This window comes from Vicia villosa, unplaced genomic scaffold, assembly GCF_029867415.1.
Source record: "Vicia villosa cultivar HV-30 ecotype Madison, WI unplaced genomic scaffold, Vvil1.0 ctg.000622F_1_1, whole genome shotgun sequence".
Lineage (NCBI taxonomy): Eukaryota > Viridiplantae > Streptophyta > Magnoliopsida > Fabales > Fabaceae > Vicia > Vicia villosa.
The window spans coordinates 644,545-670,490 of NW_026705280.1; the positions used below are offsets into that span (position 1 = coordinate 644,545).

The following is a 25,946-nucleotide window of genomic DNA, read 5'->3' on the forward strand; positions in this document are numbered from 1 at the left end:
ATGGAAACTATAGGAGAGATGGACGAGTTGGGGTGAGGGAGAATGATGAGGCGTGTAAGTGGTGTAGGAGGTTGCTTTCTTGTGAGGAGTTAGTGGGAGAGTGTATTGAGCGGTTTACTTCAACCATTTTGTAAGTGGACACATAAGATCGTTGGTTATGGAATATACATACATTTTCTAGCTACACGATCATCAGTGCTTATAAATGACAATAACAATTAGGCTAATTTTCAAATTTTATGGTTGAAGACTGTGCCGCCCATGGTTTTAATTTTTGTCTGATGATTGTTACTGAATCGTATTTCAACGAAGGATAATTTGGCTAGGCGGAAAATTCTTCCTATGAATGATCAAAGATGCGTGGAGAATTGTGACATGGACGAAGACAAAAATTATTTGTTTGTAAAATTTTATTTTTTGTTTGATTATGGCATATTATTTCTAATTGGTTAGGGTTCTCAACGACATCTCAAGGTAAGTTATTGGATCATCTCTTACAATTTGGCTCTCGGTGATTTGGGTTATATGGAAAAAGCGAAATAGTCACATTTTTCAGAATACAACAAAGTATTTGGCTCTCGGTGTTTAGTAGTCAGTTTTTTGTTATTTCTTTTTCAGTGTTTTAGGTTGTAATTTCAGATTCTTCTTGTCATCTTCGATACATTTTGTGCTGGAGTGACTTGTTTTGATATATATAAAGAATTTAAAAAAGGAAAACTAGTCACTAATTAATAAATCTCTAGTCAATTTTGCTATATTTTAAGGTTGTCTTGATCTAATCATCAACCTTTGGGCTGAAGATGATCAACTTTGTCTTGATCAAAGCATCAACTTTAAGGTTGAAAATGATCAGTTTTGTTTTGATCTAAGCATCAACCTTTGGGTTGTAGACGATAAATTTTGTCTTGATCTAAGCATCAACCTATGGGTTAAAGACGATCAATTTTGTCTTGATCTAAGCATCAACCTTCGGGTTGAAGATGACACGTTTTGTCTTGATCTAGTCATCAACCTTTGGCTAAAGATGATCATTTTTGTCTCGATTTAAACATCAAACTTTGGGTTGAAGATGATTAGTTTTGTCTTGATCTAAGTATCAACTTTTGAGTTGAAGACGATCTTGTATTTATCTTTTGATCTAAGCATTAATTCTCGAGTTGAAGATGATCGTGTCTTTTGATCTAAGCATCATCTCTCGAGCTGAAGATGATCTTGTCTTTTAATCTAAGCATCAACTCTCGAGTTGAAGACGATATTGTCTTTATCATTTGATCTAAGCATCAACTCTCAAGTTGAAGACAATCTTTCCTTTGTCTTTTGATCTAACCATAAACTCTTGAGTTGAAGACAATATTCTATTTATTTTTTGATATAAGCGTAAACTCTCGATTTGAAGACGATCTTGAATTTATCTTATGATCTAAGCATCAACTCTCGAGTTGAAGACAATCTTGTTATCTTCCAATTTCATCTGTTGATTAGCCCACCAACGAAAGTATTTGGAGTAGTTGATCATTTCAATCCCCAGTAGACTATTCTCTGTTAATCCTCAGAGAATTTCTCAGTAGTTTATTTTCTAAAATTTATCATTGAAGGAAAAAACTTAACTTATGGGTGGGTGGTAACCCTTCATATCCCCAACGCTGGTGATCCTTCTTAAATTTCCGATACCTCATCTTTTTGCTTTCGCAGGACAAAATTTGAGTATTCCGTATTTAATTATCTTTCACAAAAATCATATAAATGCTTCGGTCCTTCATGTTATCTAAGTCATAGACAACTAAGTAGGAGTAACTTTCAAACCGTAAAATTTTTCCTAAGACTTTCATCTGTTTAGTTGCATCTAATTCGTCAACATTAACATCTCATGATCATTCCATTTGATCAATGATTCTCATGGGCATTCAACATTAAAAAAAAAAAAAAAACTTAAACGCCAAAAGGAAAGAAGGTCAACAATTGAGTTTTCACCTGATCCTTGTATCATGTTCATTCATTTATGACTTCATTTACAAGTTAGAACTCATCTACATACATTTATCATTAGGTAAACAAAAGAATAAAGAGTCAAAAGTCAAAAGGGTTAACGCCTGACATTTTTATTCATTCATGCATCTTTTTTTATTCATTCATGCAATTTTTCTAAGGAATTTCTTTTTGTCAATTCAGAAATAAGTACAATATATGTTGAGACTATTTGAAATTGGATTTTTAAGGCAATAGTTTTGTTTCTTTTCATTACAAGTCACTTTACATTACCTTAACATTTTGTTTTGAAATTCAAATAGAGTTTAAATGAAGTGAATGGTAAGAGCATATGATTTATAATTGCCTTACAAGTTACAATTTTGTGATTCTTGATACAAATTAAATTGGACTTTAAATTGCACCAAAAAAAAAAAAAGGGAATTTGAATTTCATACTAACATGTGAATTTAATTACAAGTTGTAAATACAAGATTGTTCATAGCCAAATTGAATTGCATTGAAACTCATGGAATGTTTGCATTGGTAATAAGGGATGTCATGAAAAACATAGGGAACCTAATAACATATTTGAAGTTCATTGAAATTTGAATAACATTTGAAAACAAGTTTGTTATGCAATAAGGATATTACAAGGTGGGCACCAGCGCCAATACAACAAAGAAAATCACAAGTCCAAATTTTCAAGTTAACAACGAATTTTTTTCATTATTTGAATTGTAAAATTGGATTTTGTGTTGAAAGTTGTTAATTGTGCGGTCCCTACACAAATTCACTTGATTTGGTATACCTAGCTAGTGTAACACCCCATACATAACTGACTAGTATATTATGCATGAAACGTTAAAATTGATATTGAGTATATACAAAAGCTATAGTTATAGAAAGATCCATATAAAATACAACATGAAATTCTACTAAGAAGCATAATACATGAGTCTTCAATGGATCTTGCACAGCGGAATGTCAAAACCAACGAGGTCTTCGAGCCAACACCACTTCTAAGTCTTCAGTCCAAACCTGTTACTGACCAAACGCTACTAACTGCCCCTGAAAAAAAATATAAGTTGATTGGGGTGAGATTACTAAATCTCAGTGAGTCCTCCTATCCTATGGGTCCACTCGGTTCTACAGGGTACATGCATCAAAATCGAATCCACCATTGATCCAGGGTTTATCCTCGCATCCGGTACAAGTACGGAGAAAAGTGACTCGTCCACCATTGGACTTGCCTTAAACAAATACACATTGTATAGCAAACAAGTATGCAAACCCGCATCCACACACGGGGAATCCAGAAGTGTAACAACCTCGGCTAGATTATGGAATAAATGCATCCTCGATGAGTAACCTCCTGCCTATTGTCAAGGGACTTGTACAAGCACACTGCAAGACGGTTAAACGGGTTCGCACAAGCCTAAATGGCCGCGAGATGACTTTTGCCTAAATGGCGTCATTGTTCCGTTAACCTTATTCACGCTAGTGAGTTACGCCGAGTACAAACCGCCACCTTGACGCCTGAGCCCATCGGGCGAAAGCCTAGTATTAGTCTACGTGACTTCACTAGAGGTGAGTTACCTCATTATGCATTAGCCTACATGGCCGCATAACCCCACCATACCGAGCACGCAAGTGTGTTAACGACAAGTGAGTAAAACCCCGTACGGAAACTCACGAGCACACTGCAACGGTAGCTCAGATGCACACCATATCGAACAATACACATGAACGGGTTATTCCATTGGACTACACGGTCCGGGAGGGCTCATAGACTACATAGTCGGAGCAGCGTCCCAATCTAGCCTTCCGGCCACTTCGATTCAAGCATACAGAAATATGACGTAATGTCAAGGTCACAAACAAAGCAATCAATACCGATTGTTTAACCAAAACGACGGTGTCCATAGATTTTCATGTATAAAACATAATGGCATAACATTCTTAATATGGATGTCACATTCATAGTAAGCAATAGATAATATATGCCACGCATAACATGAGAATTATTAATCGAATTATAGAGACATAAGTTCTCATACTAATTCATTGATTCACTAAGTGGGGTTCCACTATTGTTAAATCAAACATTCTGGTTTGGGGACCAATTTTATTAGAAAGTCCACGTCGCTAGCTTTCCAACGATATAAAGTTTGCGCAATTCCGATACCCGAGCCGAAAGTTACGAATTTCTGAAGTTTGCTGATTTTTCCCCTCTGCGCCCAGAGTATCCGATTACCCAGAGTCCAGTAACCGATTACTGGCTCTAAAACAGCCCAGAATTGCATTTTTAACAGCGTAATCGGTTACCCAAAGACCCGTGACCGATTACTCTGCATCAGAATGAGTTTTTCAGCATTTTAAGGGTTCTAAATCTATTCTAACTTTAATTTAAACCAACCCAACATGCTATAACATTCTAAATCATATTTCTAGCTACACATATCAGAATATAGCAAGTAAAGAAACATTGATTATTAACATGCAATTAGAATTACACATCAAAAGTACACTAGCATCAAGGTTCATTAATTATCTCTCAAAATCCCAAAACCCCAAATACAACCCTTGCATGCAATTTCCCAAGTTTCTATCTAAAGGACTCACCTTGGATCAAATAGAGGTTAAGATGGTGTTCTTGCTACCATTGCATCTCCCTCTTGCTCAAACTTCCATCTCCATCATCAAGAAATTCGTAGCTCACCTTCATACACATTCAGCATTGACCACCCAACTTCAAACTCGTTTTCCTCCTTCAAAACAGAAGCTATAAATGCGAACCATAGGTGCAAATCGAAGAGAAATTCGTTGGCTTTCCAATGGGACCAGAATCATTACGATCGGAGTTACGAGTTGAGAGTTATACCTGATTTAGTGGAGCTGTATCAATAGTTGCGAAAATGGAACTTGCTTCATGAGTTCTTCTTCCTATCTTGTTTTCAAATTCTGATTTGCAAGCCAAACAACACTGAAGCTCATGCAATTAAAGTCCAATGTCCATTATGTCCACATGCAAGTAATACATAAGTCCATTAAGCCCTCCAATTGAATGAGAATTACCACCTTGCCACTTGGTTCAATTCCAATAATCTATCTTTTATTCTAACCACTCCACTAACTCTTGTTAATAATCCTTCTTAGATTAATATAATCCAATATCAATATGCCTTCTAATCATCACTTAACCAATTAAATGATAATTAACTTGTGTCGGAGAATCGGGGTATTACAGCTAGGCTCATGTTTTATTGTTAATTTGTGTTGATCCGAACCCCTTTTCTCCTTTATTATCTTGTAACTTGCATGTAATCGATTCAAGAAGTGGTTGAGGATAGGGTTCTTAAGGTGTGGGGTTTATTTTTGCTTGATTGACTTCTTAGATTGTTGCTTTGTTGAGGAGGTCCAATTTAGGTTCTAGTGTGGTTAGGGGTTACATTTTAAGGGTTTGTTTTGGTTTAATTTGGGCATTTTTGTGTGATTAGGGTTCTAATTTCAGAGTTTCAATCCGACCTGTTCTTTTTTAATAAGAACTACATAGCTTTGTCTCTCTTTTCACATCATTTGATACGTAGGAGCGAGATTAAACGTCTCGTCAAACACCTTAATACAAAATCTATTTTTTAGTCCTTTATTTCTTTTTAAACACATAATAATAACTAGAAGAAAACAAATAACACTACGCTAACATTTTCACAAAACTAAATGAATGGTTCCTGTTGAGTACAACAGATGTAAAAGGTGTTAATACCTTCTCCTGACATAACCAACTCCCGAACCTTAATTTGATTGCGATGACCATATTTTTGTTCTTTAAATGTTTTATCGATATTTTCCCTTTCCTCTTAGAATAAATAAACTTCAGTGGCGACTCTATTATTATTTCGAGTGTTTGTTACGCTCGGGTATTTTTCGCGTCGCGACAGCTCAAACAAACTCATTGAATAGAGAGAACGAAACAATACAAAATTTGGTGCACAACAAATTCTAGTTGCTCTCTCTCTTTATCATTTTTTTATAAGCAAGGAATTCACTAAACGAGTACTAGGGGTACTCGAACCCGCTTACAAAAGCGCAACAAAGCTCAAAGACGAAAATTACAAACCAAGTGAAATCTACTTGAAATAAAACAAATGATTTCTACTAAACTCGTAGAAATTACACTTGGAGTTCGCAATTTTACCGGTAAGCAACCATTTCCACGCCGTCAACTTAATTTTCCACATAAGATCGTCCATATTACAAATTCCTCCCTTGAAAATAACTTCATTTCTTAACTTCCAAATGCCCCAAACCACCGCCACCCAAATAATCCCCGCCTTTCTTCTACAATAATCTCCCTCTCTTTATCATATTGGTGATTGGTGCATATGAGACACATAACAAAATGAAAAGAAATACAACTAATTTTTTTGAATCATATACTATCATCCGAGCGACAAAAGTCAAAAAGCCAATGCTACTTGCTGCTTCCACTTCCCTTTCAAATTTCTATACATTCAACACACATTAAAAATAACAAAACACACAAAACTCAAAACATGCTGAAAAATTAAAATTGACTTAAATGAAATTAACTTGACTAAAATAAAATACATTGCCAAATAGTGGATTGCCTCGCATGTACCAATTATTTATGGTCCTTAGCTTATCTGTTTGCTTCTTTGTTATGGTGGTATATATGATACGAAAAACACATCATCCTTATTTTTCCTCTTGTTTGGTAGGATTCCAATGAACTTGAGGAATAATTGACGTGGTTCCCAAATCTTCTTTAGCTCAATAATAGCAAACAAAGCATAAATAGAGTCCAATAATTTATTAATTTATTCGCTTCCATTTTCTTTGTTTCCAAGATAGCTCTTGGAGACATGTTGTGGTTGAATATTTTCAGGTTGGATATCTCAATCTAAAAAGTTTTTGCCTTTGAAACTTCATCCGTAACCAAACCATCCTCTCTTGGTATTCTTGCTCTTTTCCCAAGGCTATTCCTCACCTCAAATTTTTCTATTCCTGATTCCATCATTTCATCTAGTGGTGTGCATGTGTCTTATTTTCTCTCCCTACTAGTCTTGTGGGTAGAACTCACCATTCCACTTCTCAACTCAATGGAGTTAAAATTCTCGTTCTTTGGGTTATCAATTGTATTAGCAATAAACCCCCCACTCAAACTAACCACGGCTTCCATTTGTCGTGACAATTGATTGGTTTGCAACTCTAAATTCTTAATAGAGACCTCGATGTTCTTGTTCTGGTATGTTTTTAGATTAGCTTTTGAATGTGATTGTTATCCCAATTACAACTTAAATGTGATTGTTGTCCCTGTAACAGCCCGATTTTATTAGTATTTTTATTTAATTATATTAGTAACTATATTATTTGGTTTTTTTAATAATTATTTATTTATTTAGTTATTATGTGATATAATAATTATTTGAATATTTAATTATATGTGTTTTGTGCTAATTTGATTTATTGGACTATTAGTGAATATTAGAAGATAAGTTGTTGAACCTAATTAGTAACAAGTGTTGGGTAATAATTGGGTTAAGCCCAAATTAGAGGGGAAGATAGTGAGAGAGTTAGGTCATTTGTCATAATTTTGTAAAAGAGAGAAAAATAGAAAGAAGAGAAAGATAGAGAAAAAGAAGAAGAACATAGAAGAGAGAAGAGGGGTTGTAGAATCATCAAGAGGGTGGACTAAGAGATTAGGTAAGGGTTTGAATCCAAGTTCTTGTAGAATCTATGATTGGGTAAATGTTGTTTGAGTATGTGAATCTCTTCATCTTTCAATTTCATAGTTTTGGAAATGTTAGGGTTTATGTAACTTTTGCTCATTTTGTGAATCTCTTGTTGTTATGTTGTTATGTGGTGATAAATGATGTTATTGTTGCATGAATTGGGTGTTTAATAAGTTGATTTGATGATTCTAAATGCTTATGTTCATTTGGGTTGGATTGGGTATGATTTGAAATGTGTTTTGCTGTCAAAACTATTGATTTTTATGCTACTGTTACGTGGGAACCGGTTACTAGATGTGCTAACCCGATTTCTCATAGTAAAAACCAGAAACGAGCTTTTTAGAAAGTCAGAACCCGGTTCCCACATGGGGAGGAACCGAGTTCCACTGTGTATTTTGGAAAAATATTTGTAACTTAGAATTAGCATAACTTTTGATCCGTAACTCCTTTTTATGTGTCGTTTGAAGCATGGTGAAACTTAAATAATTGTCTATATGATAGAGTAGGATTGGTTGGCAATTGTTTAATTTAATTATGATGTTAATTGGGAATAACATGTAATTATATGTGTATGTTATGGATGAATTGTGCATGATCAATGTTTATGGATGCATTATGTGATATGATAACCGTGAATTATGTGATTGATTGCTACATTATAATTGATGCTTGAGATTGAGTTGAATGTCATGTTGTGTAATGTTGTGCAAAGTTGTAAAGATGTGATTGTGTAGTTTAAGATATAGAGAGATTGTCTTAAATGCATGGGTCTTGTTTTGTTGCTCACGTACACAAGCACGAGTCTTTGAAAATGGCAATGTTGGGTAATCTCGAGAGGATTATTTACTTGTCCCGAATCTAACGCCGAATGGGATTTGAAAGCTTAACGCCGAATGGAGCTTTGAGATGGTTATCTTGTCCGTAGAGAGTGGCAATCGGTTTACCGTAATGATAACAAGCAGGGATCCACATTTCATGTTGCATAGAGTCACACTCGAGTCGCACGTGTCGGTGTGAATGTGTTGTGTGATTATGTTATGTGTGTATGAGATGTGATAAGTGAATTTGGTGATTCATTTGATATGAATGATTGCTGTGTTATGATTGTGATATATGTGATTGAAACATATGTCATGTAGATGTGAAATTATATGTACTTAGAATCTATATGTTGGTGAAATATAATTATGTACATTGTTTAGTAATCATGTTTGATTATGTGGAATGATGAACCATTTGATATGAATTAGGGAATGTGATGAGATTGAGATATATGTGATTAATACATATTTGATATGGAATGTGAAATATATATATATATATATATATATATATATATATATATATATATATATATATATATATATATGTATGGGTGATATATGTGTATATATGTAAATCATAAATATATGAGGTTGTGAATTTGATTGTGATACTTAATTGTATTAAACATGTTAACTTTATATTGGAGATAAATGCATGTTTTGAGAGGAGTGAGAAATTGTGAAATGTATGCTTACTTATGTTGCATTTTCCCATTATTATATTTTCTATTAGAATTTGAATTCTCACCCTTCTGTTTGAATGTTATCCTTTGTTGGTAACATGCAGGTTTCGTGGATAGCGATGCTTCGAAGGAGGCTTATCTTAGAGATTTAGATCTCTTGTAAGGTGTCGTGACTAAGTAGTCACTTGTGCTATGGTCATATGTAACACATGGGATTTGGGTTTATATTTTATAACTCGTTGTTATGATATAATTGTTTACTCTTATTGTATTTCGTATTTGAATACATTATTTTGTTGATGAATGGTCTTGAGCCGAAATATTGAGATATGGTGGATGATGTATGGGAATCATCCGATTTTACCATTTATTTGATGAGATGATTACTCCGTTGTGTTTTCGCATGTTGCTTTAAATCCCGTGTTATTCGGAAATGACCATTGCATGTTGTTTTATTTTAAAATATGTGTAACGCCATCGTGAGATGCATGCTTCTTTACTCTGATTTATGCGAATGTATGCCTTATTTGTTTAGTATAGAATTGGGGGTGTTACAGTCCCAGTTACAACTCAAATGCTTATCCCACCTTAGATAGGTATTGAAGAAAATGTTTGGCTCATAATGGTTTCTCGCACACTGCGCATCTGCAATGTAACTCTCAGGTGTACAGTTACCATTTTAGTGACCTTCGCCAAAGAAGTCACATCATAACACTCCAATGGGATTAAAATTTTTCAAACTCAGAGTCAAGGATGCAATTTTCTTTTTTTAAGGTTTCAATGCATACTAACAATACATGTGGAATATCCTCTCCATTTTACATTTTTATTTACCTACCACATACAATCAAAAGAAAAATACCTTAGTACCACTGCACTAACTGATAAAACCCAATAAGAATAGAAGTTTAGAAACTAAATTAAAATGAAAAGAAGGAAAACTATTTACAAAATTTCAAAACTAAAAATAACTAAATACAAAATTTAATAACATTACACACTATTGCCTTATAAAAATATCAATAATCCCCATAAACGACACCCAAAACTTGATGGATAATTTACTAGCAAGAGTACTAGCATTGTTATTGAACTAATAAAAATAACTTTGTATCCACAATAATTAAGAATTTATAACAAGGTACGTTGCACGATGTAAGTAAAAATATTAAACATATGTTTTTCAGGTTGTTTGGTTGAAAATGCAAGAGACTCATTTTATAACAATGATGATCAAGGCGGTCAGGTCTTATTATCGGAATCCCCTATTTCTACTTGATTGATGAAACGCACGTTAACAAACATGCAATGACTAGAAAGTTACATGATAGACTAACTCTACCACTACATCCAATCCTTTGGTGTGCATCTCATTAGGCTAAGCGTTGATTCCCTGATCCCTCAGGCCAATTGTACCGTCAAACTAGGCAACAAAGCTTATTAGTCCTAAAGTCACAATTCATAATTATACTATCCCTAGTCAATCAGGGAAATCAATAGTTAAAGTAGTTCAGATAAATAGCCCCAGGGTCAATAGTCATTACTTATCAAAATCAAATTGAATGTCGTAACAAACAATAGGAAATAAGTACAATCAATAATTGAATAATAACAAAGAGTTAAAACAGTTACACTAACATCATTCGATCATATATCTCACTCAAATAAAAATAGGTCATCATCAAATAATACATAACCTAAGAGGAATATAGCTACTCATGTTGACATAAATCAATACCATAAGTGTAGATTCAAATAACATGAAGAATCACCGAAGAAAAAGATCTCCAATGGCTCCAACTGACTCCAAAAGCTCCAAAATTTCCTAAATTTATCACTTTCTCTCTATGGAATCAGACCTTTTTTCTTCTTCTCATTTTCCTTTTAAAGCCAACAAAAGCCTGTCAGGAAAGTGCAACAACGCGAGCGTGCTAGGTATCAATGCGAGCGCGTTGAATAATGAATAGCTCAACACGGTCGCATAATGGAATGGAGCGACTATGTAAAATCTAGTAGCTAGAAATGTGTTTTTGTTCCTTTTTACAACAATTTTCTCAATAAGTAATTTTCTTCACCCAAAAGCAGTTTCCATGCTTTTTCCACATGTTTTCTTCTAACTTGCTCATTTAAGTCTGATTTGTTTGATTTTTGTTAATAAATGACGTGCAATGACAACATGTCATCACATATCAAAAGTTTTTTTCTTGTAATTCATTTGTAATCTATTTTAACAATTTTTGGAAGATTGAATATGAGGACAAGAATCTACTCTTATTGATGATATCATCTCCATGATCCTTTGATTACTTTAAGGATTCCCTTCTTTATGGTAAGGAAGATATTATTACTTTGGACTAAGTCCAAATGAATGTGCGATCTAAATAATTTTCAAAGGTGACAGATTTGAAAATTGACGATAATGGTGAAGGCTTAAGTGTCTTAAAAGGAGGAAGTGAGCTTAGAGGGTTGTCCAAATCAAAGATATTTGTCAAGTCAAAGGTAAAATTCTTTACTTTTGGGAAACTAGGTCACTTCATGAGGGATTGTCCTGAGAAAAAGGGAAATGATGATTCTATTCAGATTGTAGTTATCTCATGTCAGGATAGTTATGAGAGTGTTAGAGCATTAGTTGTGTCATGTTTGGAGACTGAAGAGGGTTGTATGATTAGGTTTTGGTCTACTCACCCAAGTTTGTTTTCTTGTGATTTTAATTTAATAATATCGATTACGGTATGGTTAAATAATGATCTTAGAGTGTCAAACTAGTTGAGATGTCAAGTTATACATACCTATACAAAAAGTACTTTTTACCAATTTAAAAATATACATTTATATAAAAGTATCTTTTAAATTTAATTTTTTTTTTAAGTTTCTTCTCAAGTATGCTAACATATCTTAAAAAAAGGTAAATACTTTAATTAAAACATACTTAATGAATTTTTTTTTGAGTTGCTTCTTAATTACGCAAACATATCTCGTAAAAAAACATATTTTGAGTTGCTTAACAATTACGCTTGCATTTTCATTTAAAAAAATTAAATTAATAAATAATAAAATTATCTTATAAGTTTACTGAATGTATTAGTTTCCCCCCTCTCTCTCTCTCTCGCTCCCTCTATCTATCTCTCTCAAAAGTGTAAATAAAGTCGACTGAGTTTTCTTAGATCTGAAAATGAAGATGACTACAATGGAAAATATAACTTTAAAGCCTCTGGAGATGGAAAAAAATTTATCTACGGGAATTAAGAAGGTTAGTATCGGCATACCTAATGATCTTTCTTTCTTCATACTTTCAAAATTATCTGCAAAAACTTTGAAGCGTTTTGAATGTGTATGTAAATTATGGACCCTCTTATTTCAAAACTCTTACTTCATGAGCCTATTCTGCAAAAACCTCTATAATCATTCTTACTATGGTTATACATCTCTTCTCCTACACCTACATCATAAAACGACATCGAGCGATTTATTATATTCTCTATCAGATAAGCACTTTGAGAATAAGATCAAATTAAATTGGCCAAATCCTATTCAAAAGGAAGATCTCGAATTTGATATTTTGGGGTCTCGTAGTGTTAACGGGATTCTTTGTCTAATAATTAGTTCCCTCCAAACAAATACAAGACTTGTATTGTGGAACCCTGTTAGTGAGGAATTCAAGGTTGTTCCTACCAGCTTTCGTGAGTCTGTACCACCATATATGGATATTGAAATTACTCGATATGGTTTTGGTTATGATTCTGATAGAGATGACTACAAGGTGATTCGACAAATAATGTATAATCCAAATAGCGATAGTGAAAGTGACATTGATGATTTGTCATCTGAAGATATATATTACCAAGTCTTTTGGGAGATTTATAGTCTACAAAGTAACTCTTGGAAGAAACTTAAATCTAATCTCCCTAATAATTATATAGATCGAGTATTGTGTCTTGACGGAATGTGTCACTGGTGGGGTGAAGAAGGCTATAGTAATGAAAATTACGATGAAGCATACCTACTATCATTTGACATAAGTAAGGAGGTATTCCTTATAACACCCATACCCGAGGATAATTTTTTTAGATCTATGCTTTATTGGGAAGACTTAGTAGTATTAAATGGTTGCATTGCTTTAATCTCAAATCACATTAAAAACTATCCAAGTGATGATATTTTTCATATATCAATTTTGGGAGAAGTTGGTGTGAAAGAATCATGGATTAAATTCTATACTGTTTGGCCTTTTCCATACATTGAGCATCCGATTGGAGTTGGAAACAATGGGTATATATTCTTGATAGGGAATAATGGGAAATTAGTTTGTTTTAATGTAAACACTCAGATGGTTGAGGAGCTCGGTTATGTAGGACATGGATTTAAAAGTAAGATAATAATTTATGAATGAAGTGTTGTTCCAATTGGAGGTATAAATACCTTAAAAAAATAGTGTATACACCCAAGTTATATGGTTGTAATTGGTAAGAATTTTATATTATACATAATGTAGTCTTGCAACACTCTATTATTATTATTATTATTATTATTATTATTATTATTATTATTATTATTATTATTATTATTATGATTATTATTTTTTGTTTATATTATTATTATTGTAATTATAAGTTTAAGAGAATTTAAGGAACCATTTGATCCTATGAATATTGTTTCTACATATTTATTTTATTAGTTTACTCTTTTTTTATTTGCATAATAGCTTTTATGTTTAAGTTGATTTAAAAACAAATCACACCATATCTTTGTTTATTGTCAGATTTTATCTTTTATATAAAATGATGAGTGAATATTATTAATCCATAAAAATTGTAATTACTAAATGAATTGTACTTGTTAATAGATTACGAAAGACATGATTGTAAAATGGGGGTTGCGCATAGTGCGATTGAGTTGATTGTGTATTAATTATGAAACTAACTATACTAAGCTAAGAATTGAAATACTCTAGGAGATAAATAATTAAGTTCGACCTTTGAATTTTTGTAACTTTCATATAGTCCATCCTTGATTGAACGTGTATTGATTCCTCTTAAGTCATGGCTATCTTAGAAAGTACTTACGAACGATTTCATCATCGCGCTACCATCTTTGTTATATACGTTATCCAAACGACCCTGGCGAAATCTCAAGAAACTTTATCGTACGTAAAATATCTAATGTCACGACTAAAATATATCATATCTCTAGATTGATTATACCCATTTCATACATTTGTTCTCATTGCTTTCTAGATCCATTATACCGATTTCATAGACAGAAGAAAAACATTAAGCACAAAAAATTGAATAATTTAGAAGAGGTTCATTTACACATAACAAAATGTAGCGGATCACATGGTTCACATTGTTGGGGAAAATTCATCTAAGGGAAATCTTATTGATGGGGAACTAGATATTCATTCTAAGGGGATTCATTGCTATTACTATAAAAAGTGAAAGATGTAAATGAATATGCTTACAAGTACAACTATCTGCAACAATCAGATGTTTACGTTGGCTTTGATAATGACAATATTATATGTCAAACTACATTATGTAAATTCTTCATTTGTGAAGAAGTAATGATCAAACGCGTTCTATCAAGATCAATATAATTGTTTTTGACAATAAGATATCAAGCCACACTTAATAAAGACAATAAACAACGTCAAGTGGCATTCGATGGACTCCTTGATAATCTCTATGTGGATCTATGTACTTGAGATATAAAGTTGATAATCCTGCAGAAGATCCATTGGAAATTTTGATGATGACAATAATAATTAAAGTCGATGGAAATAACTTTCAACTCTTTGATGATGGTAACCTAACTAGGGAAATATATAATGCCTCATCAATAAAAACATACTCAAGATTAAAGTACTTATATGATACATGTGTCTGGAAAAAGTCTTAGAAGCCTCAAAGTAATGAAAGAGAGGAAGTGTGAAAGCTTTCAAGGATGCGTCTGTCTGAGTGACTAGATTTTTATAAAAGTAAGGAAGTAACTTCTAAGTACTAAGGAAACTCACACAAACTCAAATTTTTTTTCAAATGTTTTTATCTTGAAAATTGTTTTCTAAATCAAGCCAAGTGACTAAGAAGTTGTTCAATCTCTTTCTAAAGCTTTTTTGAACAAACTAATCAATTGGGGAATTAATCTAATCAATTTGAAAAACTTTTTTGAGCCACCCAATCGATTGGAGCATTAAGCCAATCGATTGGAGAAGGGCAAAATGGTTAACCAAACGATTAGGATATAACCTTATTAATTTGTAACAAATTTATATCAAATATTTCCATATTGTGCAAGATAATTGATTACAACTGACTTAGCCAATCGTTTGTAGCATTATGCAAATTGATTGAATCATCAATTTTTCCCATGGATCATTCCCTTTTTAGTTTTTTTACAAATCATATTTTTAAGCCACTTTCCAAAGCTTTAAATTTTCTTTGAAATTTATCTCTCTATTTTTCTCATTTTCTCTCTAGAAATATTTCTTTTCACTTAAAGTTGTTGTAGTGCTTTTGAGTGAAATTTAACTTGTGAGGAAGAGTTTGAAAGTGGTCGTGATGGGTGTTTAATTATTAAGAATGAAATACTTTTGAGATATTAAGTTTGGGTCTTGAGATAAATTAGTCATAAAGTATGTGTTTTGGTTTCTTAAACTTTTCCAGAAAAAGTTGTGTTTTGGTTATTGAGATAAGCCTGAAAATCTCTAAACGCTTCGTTAGCTTAACTTGGGGTAAAAGCTATCATTGGTTGGGGACAAACCTGCAAAAGCTCAAAAATTTATAGTCAAAATCTCAAGAACATATCTTCGGGACATGACTTGGCCAACGTTAAACCAAACTTGGATAATTCTCTAGTGCAATATCTCTCTAACATTTACTCTTTTTATTTTCTGCTATTTACTTTTTTTTTATTTATTCTACTTGTCATACCCCAATTTTTGACCATAAGATTCTCCTAGTCATTTGCAATTTTTCAATCATTAATCAAGATCACAGTCTTGAGGCTCCATTTTGGTGTTATGCTTACCCCATCTTTAAGGGGATCACCAAGCACCCATATTTGTTTAGTTTGTGAATATTTCTTTGTTATACTAGCCAAAATACAAAAATATACTTTGGTATTTCAAAACTTTATGCAAAATAGGTGATTGAATTAAGTGTGTTGTTTGTCACTGGTTCTGATTGAAGGGATTTGAGGAGGGCCTCATACCTAGGTGAGTCTTAGGTAGAAGTCATAGGAAGGGTGATGATTAAGTGAGAAGTTGTAAATGGAGGAGTTTAACTTTGAATTGATACTATCGTATATTGATTTCATCCCTGGCTTGGTAGCCCCCAGAGTAGGTATGTTTGTCACTGAACTGGGCAAACACATTCTTGTGTCTTTTATTTTTTATGCATTGTTTTTACTGTTGTTTATTGTCTTGCTCCATTTTGTTTAGAATACAGATATTTGTATCGTGACATCTCATTTGACATCACATATCTGATACCATAATTTCAAGGAAAATCAAACTGAATTGGTTGATAGTCCTCCACGGGTTTGTTAGCAAGGTATTTAGACATTATGCTTCCTTTAATGGACTTTTGCTTGACATATAAGATTTCATACTCAGATAGTAGAGCCTACCAACGAGAAATCCTCCCAGTTAGGGCAAGTTTCTTAAAGATGTACTTGATTGAGTCCATTTTTGAGATAAACCAAGTTATATGACATATCATGTGTTGCTTAAGGCGACGAGCGGCCCATGCTAGTGTGCAACAAGTTTTCTCTAAAAATGACTACCTGGTTTCATACTCTGTGAACTTCTTACTCAAGTAGTAGATATCATGCTCCTTTATGCTGGTCTCGCCGTGTTTCCCCAACACGCATCCCATGGATTGATCAAGTACAATCAGATACATGATAAGAGGTTTCCCTGAAACAGATGGGATCAAGATTGGTGGTTCTTGCAAGTATTGTTTGATTTTGTCAAACGCCCACTAGAAGTAGAGCTGTCAAAATGGGCTACTTCATATGGGCCGGCCCGCCAGGCCCGAAAAATCATAGGGCTTGGGCCTTAAAATTAGAGCTCATATTTTTCAGGGCCTTTATAGCCCAGCCCTGAAAAGCCCACTACCCATTAGGGCTAGCCCATATGGGCTAGCCCATATGGGCCGTGGGTAGCCCATCAGGCCCGCATAATTATAAATTTAAAAAAAATATATTAATATTTATATTATCTTACTCCAAAATAGCATATTGATTTTTCTCACTTCACTAAATTTTATCTCTATTTTATTCAATCTTTCTCTTTTAAATGTTATACATTAATATAATTAACATTTTTTCATCATATTATATTTGTTTTTCTCTTATAATAAATATTCAAGTATTATTTTATACAATTTAGACATATATTGTATTTAGAAACACATTATAGTATTTATAAGAGATAATATAGTACTTAAAAATGTATTATGTTTGAAATAACATAATTTTTAATATTATTTATAATAAATATTATGGAGTTTTTATTTTTATTTTTTTAAATAAAAAAGCCCATTTAGGACCGGGTAGCCCGAAGCCCATCTAGGGCCGGACTCGGGTAGTAAATCTCGAGCCCATATTATACATGGCCTTTTTGGCCCAGGACCCGCTAGGGCCGGCCCGTTTAGAGCCGGGTAGCCCATATTGACAGCTCTGACTAGAAGTCATCATTCCACTCAATTTCCAAATTTTTTTCTTAGCAGCTTGAGTACTGGTCCACATGCAGCAGTAAGATGTGAGATGGATATGGAGATATAGTTTAATCTACCCAAGAAATCTTGAACCTCTTTTTTGGTGCTTGGTGTTAGCATGTTTTGAATTGATCTTACTTTATCATGATCAACTTTAATGCCTCGCTGACTGACCATGAAACCTAATATTTTTCCCGATCTGACACTGAAAATGCACTTGGATGGATTCAAGCTTAGTCTATACTTACTTAAGCGGGTAAACAATTTTTGTAGGTGCGTGATATGCTGACATTTGGAAATCATATCGTCTATGTAGACTTCAATCTCTTTATGCATCATGTCATGAAAGAGATTTACCATTGCTCATTGATTTTGCCCCAACATTTTTCAGGCCGAAAGGCATCACTTTGTACTAGAAAATGCCCATGGGGCGATGAAAGAGGTTTTCTCCATGTCATCAAGAGACATCTTGATTTGGTTGTAACTTGAGAAACCATCCATGAAGGAGAAAATCGAGAAATGAGTTGTATTATACACCAATACATCTATATGAGGTAGAAGGAAATCATCCTTTAGGCTATCTCTATTCAGATCTCGCTAATTTACGCACATCAGCATATGGCCATCCTTCTTTGGGACTAGCACAATGTTGGCTACCTATTGTGGGTACTTTGCAACAACTAAGAAATTGGCATCAAACTACTTCTTGAACTCTTCTTGATCTTGAGAGACATATCTGGTCGAGTTCTCCCCAACTTTTGCTTCATTGGCGGGAATTCAGGTTTAAGTGGTAGCTTGTGCACAACTATGTTTTTGTTGAGTATTGGCATATCTTGATATGACCAAGCAAACAAATCCACATATTCTTGAAACAATTTCACCAACTTCTATTTTATGCTCTTGTCTAAGGCATTGTCGACTTTGACCTTATTTTGATCTTCTTCAATCCACAAGTTGATCATCTCTACTGGCTTTTGGTGAGGTTGGATCACCCTTTTCTCTTGTTCCAGTAATATTTCCACCTTCGGGGAGTTCACTATCGTTCTCATCCAATTCTTCTGATTGGTTGATTGGAAGGTCAAATTCGTAAGGCATTATAGCATTGTTATTTTTACTGGGTTATTAATGGATCTGCATGATTTATGATGATTTTTCTTTAAAAAAATGGAAAAGAATGAAAAATAAAAGCGATGAAAGAAAAGTATTGCCATTTTATTTCAAGAATGAGAAGTGAAAGAAATTGAAGTTTTTGAACATAAAAATGCATTTTTATTTGATGACGAATATGTCATTTAAACAAAGGGGCCTACAAAACTATCAATTTGCCTTGGGAAGAGTAAAGGATTTTGAAATAAAGCACTAAATTACTTTGATAATAAAATAATTTTCGGGGTCTCAATTGCTTACCAATTTTTGAGGGTAACTCCTAGAGCATTTTGATATACCAAGTCACGTATTAAGGCTTAGAAATTAGTTTCAATGGTTTCTCCCTCAGTATTAAGGTACCTGAATGAGGATAAGGGAATGATCAACATATCCTCATCACCATAGACAATTATTAACTTGTCACCCACTGTGATCTTCAACTTTTGGTGAAGAGTTGAAGTAATTTCCCCGGCAGCATGGGTCCACGGTCTTCCCAATAGACAACTACAAGCAGGGTTTATGTCCATGACCCGGAAAGTTATTGTGAAAGTGTGTGGGCCATTCAAAATTGGTAAGTCAACCTCCCCTATCACTTCTCTTTGAAATCCTTAAAAATCCTTTACAACCAGGGAACTTGGATTCATCAATACCCCATTCAATAGTTAGCTTTGCTAGAGTAGTCTTAAGCATAACACATATGGATAAACCAATGTCTACCAACACACGGGAGAGAGTGTTATCTATACATTTCATCGAGATATGCAAAGCCTTATTATGTGCTCTTCCCTCTGTAGGCATTTCTTCATCACAAAAATCTTAGGCAGCTATTTTTGTTGATATTAGCTACCACCCCATCAAAAGGAACCACTGTCATATCCTTTGTGACATGAGCTTCACTTTAGATTTTTATTAAAGCTTCCCCGTGGGATTATGAGCTTAGCAATAGTGACAACATAGAGATCTTAGAAGGAGTTTGACTGAGTTGGTCTACTACCTTGTAATCACTCATTTTGATGAGTCTCAAAAACTCTTTTGCGTCCTCTTGGGATATTTGACTCTTCGGGGGTTATGTCCCTGCTCCAGAGTTTTCAACTCCCTTCCCCTTTAAGGGTTCCAATGGGATTCCCACATTCTTCTTTGGTGGTGGTGTAGGAGTGAATACTCTACCTCTTCTGGTTATTCTGCTTGTTCCTGCTATATTGGTCACAGTGGGCTCTGTAATGATCAAAGTCTTTTTCTCCATATAAGATGTGAAATTATAATTCTAGGGTACGATCTTTATGCTCTAGAAGGGAGATTCATAGTGCAGGTGACAATGGGACCTTTCCTTCCCACTGATGGTTTTGCATTATTTCCATTATAGAGGGTTCCCAAAGACCTAGGAGCTCTCATAGTCTCATCAACTTGAATCTATATGGTAGAAATTTCCATATCCATTTCTGATTGACCAATCTGGATCAAACCTAGATCCATAAGCTTTTGGTGGAAATTTATTAGTTCTTCGTAGCTGTCTGGATTAGACACATATATCTTACAATCAGCATGTACTACATTTATTAAGCCATGCTCAATCAATTTTTCTCATATAACTTCCATAAGAGTTTTCACCTTTTCTACTTTCATGATTAGAATGCTCTTATCATCCTTTTCAATAGCATTGGTAGAAGGACCAACATGAGCATGTAAAGGATTGCTCTTTACATTAGGACCTTTATCCTTGAATTTTATGACTTGGCCATCAATTACCTCTTTTACATTGTACTTGAATGCTTTAAAATTCTATGTTGTGTGTCCTGGTGATCCATCATGGTATTCGCACCTAGCATTTTAGTCAAAAGTAGGTGGGTACGGAGGTATCATTGGTACTGGCTCAAATTGAGGCTTTTATGGTCCCACCTGATTACAATTATAATTTTGACCCTGAGTTTGTGAGTATTATTGAGGTGATTGTTGTTGATATTGTTAAGGATATTGTTGTTGATACTATTGAAGAAATTTATTTGGAGGAGCATGCATTAGTTGTTGATATGAAAGTCTAGCAGGTTGTTAGTACTAAATGATTGACACGTAAGGAGGCTGATATTATTGCACTGGAGCAGTAGCTTGTCCCACATGATATGTTTTCTTCCCCTTACTATATGTGATGTCATTAGTCTCGTCTTCCTTCTTTTTCTAGAAATTATTTGGGAACTTATTTGCCCCATCTTGACTTCCTGAAGGACCTTAGATATTACTGCTTTTTAAACCTTCTTTAATCCTTTCTCTAACTATAATTAAGTCGGAGAATCTAGACGATACATTGCTAATCAACCTTTCAAAGTATTTCTCCTGCAGGTTACTCATGAAAATGTCCACTAGTTCCCCGTCCAAAAGCAGTGGTTGTACCTTGGCCCCCCGTTTTCTCCATCTTTGGGCATACTCCTTGAATGACTCATTACCTTTCTAGGTAAGGCTATACAACTGAGTGCGCTTCCATGCCATATCAGTATTATATTTATACTTCTTTGTGAAGGCATCAACCAAATCTATCCATGTACACACACTACTCCTCTCTAGCTGGATGTACTACTCCAATAACGCCCCTAATTAGGTTTTCTTGGAAATAGTGAATCATTAGATTTTTATCACAGGCATAAGCAGCCATTTTGCAGCAAAACATTTTTAAATGATTCTTAGGGCATCTAAGTCCCTTATACTTCTCAAATTCAAGTACTTCTAACTATGGCGGAACAATCACATTTGGGACCAAACACATATCAAAGGTATGCATGCTATATGGTCATCAATTTTTCTTCCAAGGCACGACACATTTGGATTGCTTTAGAATTTATTATTTTTTATTCATTTTACTTTCATGGAATCTCGTAGATTTATAGTTATGTGCAAACATTCTAAAGTACGAGAACATAATTAGGAAATGAAACCAACAATTGGTGCAATACCATCTTTCATTCGTTCCCTCACTGGAAAAGAAGATACAGTGTTTGAAAATTACAAGATACATCAAGCTATATCTTTTGTTTCTTTTGACATTTTGAGTACTTCTATGTTAGCCCTAAACCTTCTCAGCATGTCTATACAAGACAACACAAAATGAAAGACAGCCTAAGGAGTGTTAGCAAGATTCATCTCGTCAAAAACATCTCTCAGCATCCCAAGTATGTCTCTGATTAAGCCGTTTGTAAGCCCCACCAGACTGGTGAATTATCCATAACATGGTGTATATGCCTGATGTAGATCATTGATTATGGTCTGATCAATAATTAAGAAGTCATTCAAGTGCTACATTTCGCTCTTCCAATGTAGACTCTAGTTCTTTAGCACTTCATACTTTTCCCTCAATTGGTGTTCAAGTGCTTTGTGTAACCCTCTTAAATAAAGTTATATATATATATATATATATATATATATATATATATATATATATATATATATATATATATATATATATATCAAACGAGAACTTTGCTTATTATGAGAACTGAAAACTTTTAATAACAACCATACGATTTAAAACCAATGCTCAGATATGCATTTATGTGATATGTATTTAAACCAGAATCTATCTATTAATTATTGTCTATTAAAATTTGAGTAAAATCTAAGACATTGATTTTAAATCGTAGGGTTATTATTAAAAGTTCTCAGTTCTCATAATAACCAAAATTCTCATTTGATATGTCCCCATATATATATATATATATATATATATATATATATATATATATATATATATATATAGCATGGTTTGGTGGGAGTGTTAGAGAGTGATGAAAATTAATTAGAATTTTAATTAATTTTATAATTACTTATGGATTAATATTATTCACTCGCCACTTACAAATTTTTGTTTACATAAAATATTATGTATTAATTTTAAGCTCAATGGAACATACTAATAAGGCACAATGGTTAAAATATTCATGTCTTACAAAAAAAATTCTACATATCAAGAGATTTTTAAAGCATCACAAAATTGAAATAATATTACAATAGTCATTGTATTCCATTTTATATAAAAGATAAAACTTGAAAACAAACAAAGATTTAGTGTGATTTATTTTTATATCAACTTCAATATAAGAGTTATTATGCAAATAGAAAAAGAGTAAACCACTAAAATAAATAATAAAAAAAATATTCATAAGATCAAAGGGTTTCTTGAATTCTCTTATAGATGACAATAATAATAATAATAATATTATTATAAACTAATAATAATAATAATAATAATAATAATAATAATAATAATAATAATAAAAAATTGTTACAAGACTACAATATGTATCATATAAAATTCTTACAAATTACAAACATGAAACATGGGTGTATACACGATTTTTTATATATTCATACCTCCAATTGGAACAATATTTCTTTCATAAATTATTGTCCTACCTTGAAATCCATGTCCAACAAAACCGAGTTCCTCAACCATCTGAGTGTTTATATTAAAACAAACTAATTTTCCATTATGCTCTCTCAAGAATATATACCCATTCTTTCCAACTCCAATAGGATGCTCAATAAAAGGAAAAGGCCAAATAGTATAGAATTTAATCCATGATTCTTTCACACCAACTTCACCCAAAATTGATATGTGAAAAATATCATCACTTGGGTAGTTTTTATTATGATTCGAGATTAAAGCAATGCGACCATTTAATACTATTAAGTCTTCCCAATAATGTCTAGATCTAAAAAAATTATCCTCTGGTATGGGTGTTATGAGGAATACCCCCTTACTTAGGTCAAATGATAGTAGGTATGCTTCATCATAATTTTCAATATTATAGCCTTCTTCGCCCCACCAGTGACACATTCCATTATGACACAGTACTTGATCTATATAATTATGAGGGATATTAGCGTCAAGTTTCTTCCAAGTGTTACTTTGTAGACTATATATCTCCCAAAAGAGTTGGTAATATATATCTTCAAGTGACAAATCATCAATGTCACTTTCACTATCGCTATTTGGATTATACATTATTTGTCGAATCACCTTGTAGTCATCTCTATCAGAATCATAACCAAAACCATATCGAGTAATTTCAATATCCATATATGGCACAGACTCACGAAAGCTATTAGGAACAACCTTGAATTCCTCGGTAGCTGGGTTCTATAATACAAGTCTTGTATTTATCTGGGAGTAACTGATTAGACAAAGAATCCCATTAATGCTATGAGATCCTAAAATATCAAATTCAAGGTCATCCCTTTGAAATGGATTTGGCCAATCTAATTTGATCTTATTCTCAAATCGCTCATCAGATAGAGAATACAACACATCACTCGAAGTCGTTTTGTGATATAGGTGTAGTAGAAGAGATGTATATTCATAATAAGAATGATTATAGAGATTTTCGCAAAACAAGCTCATGAAATAAGAGATTTGAAATAAGAGGGTCCATGATTTACATACACATTCAAAACGCTTCAAAGTTTTTACAGATAATTTGGAAAGTATGGAGAAAGAAAGATCATTAGGTATGTCAATACTAACCTTCTTAACTCCCACAGCTAAATTATTTTCCATCTCTAAATGCTTCAGAGTTTTGTCTTCCATTGTAATCGTCTTCGTTTTTCAGATCTAAGAAAACTCAGTCAACTTTATTTACACTTTTTATAGAGGGAAAAGGACTATATTCATTGAACTTATAAGATAATTTTATTATTTATTAATTTAATTCTTAAAAATACAAATGCTAGCGTAATTGTTAAGCAACTGAAAATATACTTTTTTACGGTATATGTTTGCGTAATTTAGAAGCAACTCAAAAGATATTTCATTTGATATATTTTAATCAAATTATATGTCAGTATATATTTATAAAGATATGTTATCATAATTGAGAAGAAATTCAAAATATTTTTTTAATTTAAAAGATACTTTTCTTTATATATATATATATATATATATATATATATATATATATATATATATATATATATATATATATATATATATATATATATATATATATATATATATATATATATATATATATATATATATATATATATATATATATATATATATATATATATATATTACATTGGTAAAAAAGTACCTTTTGGTATAGGTATATCTAACTTGACATCTCAAGTAGTTTGACATTCTAAGTTCACTATCTAAACATACCCTAATTGATGTTATTAAATAAAAATCATAGGATAACAAACTTGAGAGAGTAGACAAAAACCCCAAATAATAGAGATGGAAAAAATAACAAACGACTCGTTGAAAAATTTATCAAAAAATTTCAAAAGAATAAAATTATGTTAAAGGGGAAATAGTGCAATGCAAGAAACGATCAACAAAATCTAAAAAAATGAAGTTCATTCCTGTTATCAAAAAAGTAACATATAATTTAATGAATACTAGATAACAACTTGCGTGTTGTGTGAGTGTTGGAGTGTTTTTTTTTTTTTTGGGTAAGGATCCTCTCCATTTCCCAAAAGAAATAGAAGACTGCATTACTATAGTTTTATGTATATAAAATTAAATAAATATGTAATAAATATTACATGTCATAGAAATATGTATTATTTACACACAAATCTATAATAATGGAGAAAGAGAAAAATGGAGAGGATCCTTACCCGTTTTTTTTTTGTATTTGTGATATCTAACATTATATTTATGAGTTAATATTGGTGTATGAAGCTCGCGAAAAAATAAATTTAATAGAGAATAATCATTTTGAAATAGAGGTTTATGTAATATATTACAACTAATTATAAATATTTCAACTAATGTCAATATTGTGAAAAACTAGTAGAATAACTCGGAGCAATTAGGAATTATTCCGAGTTCAAATACACCAAAAAAATTGATGTGTGGAGACA

At 32.8% G+C, this 25,946-nt stretch overlaps 1 protein-coding gene and 1 pseudogene across 1 annotated transcript; one reads left to right on the forward strand and one right to left on the reverse strand.

Moving 5' to 3' along the window:
• Nucleotides 1–12,415: 12,415 nt before the first annotated feature.
• LOC131629932 (putative F-box protein At3g25460) lies at nt 12,416–13,618 on the forward strand. Its single transcript, XM_058900739.1, has one exon. The coding sequence runs from the start codon at nt 12,416–12,418 to the stop codon at nt 13,616–13,618; it is 1,203 nt and encodes a 400-aa protein (XP_058756722.1).
• A 9,815-nt stretch (nt 13,619–23,433) lies between these two features.
• LOC131629933 (F-box/kelch-repeat protein At3g06240-like) lies at nt 23,434–24,663 on the reverse strand (annotated as a pseudogene).
• Nucleotides 24,664–25,946: the final 1,283 nt, after the last annotated feature.

Coding starts and splice junctions, on each gene's coding strand:
- LOC131629932 (XM_058900739.1), top strand. CDS start 12,416: ATGGAAAATATAACTTTAAAGCCTCTGGAGATGGAAAAAAATTTATCT.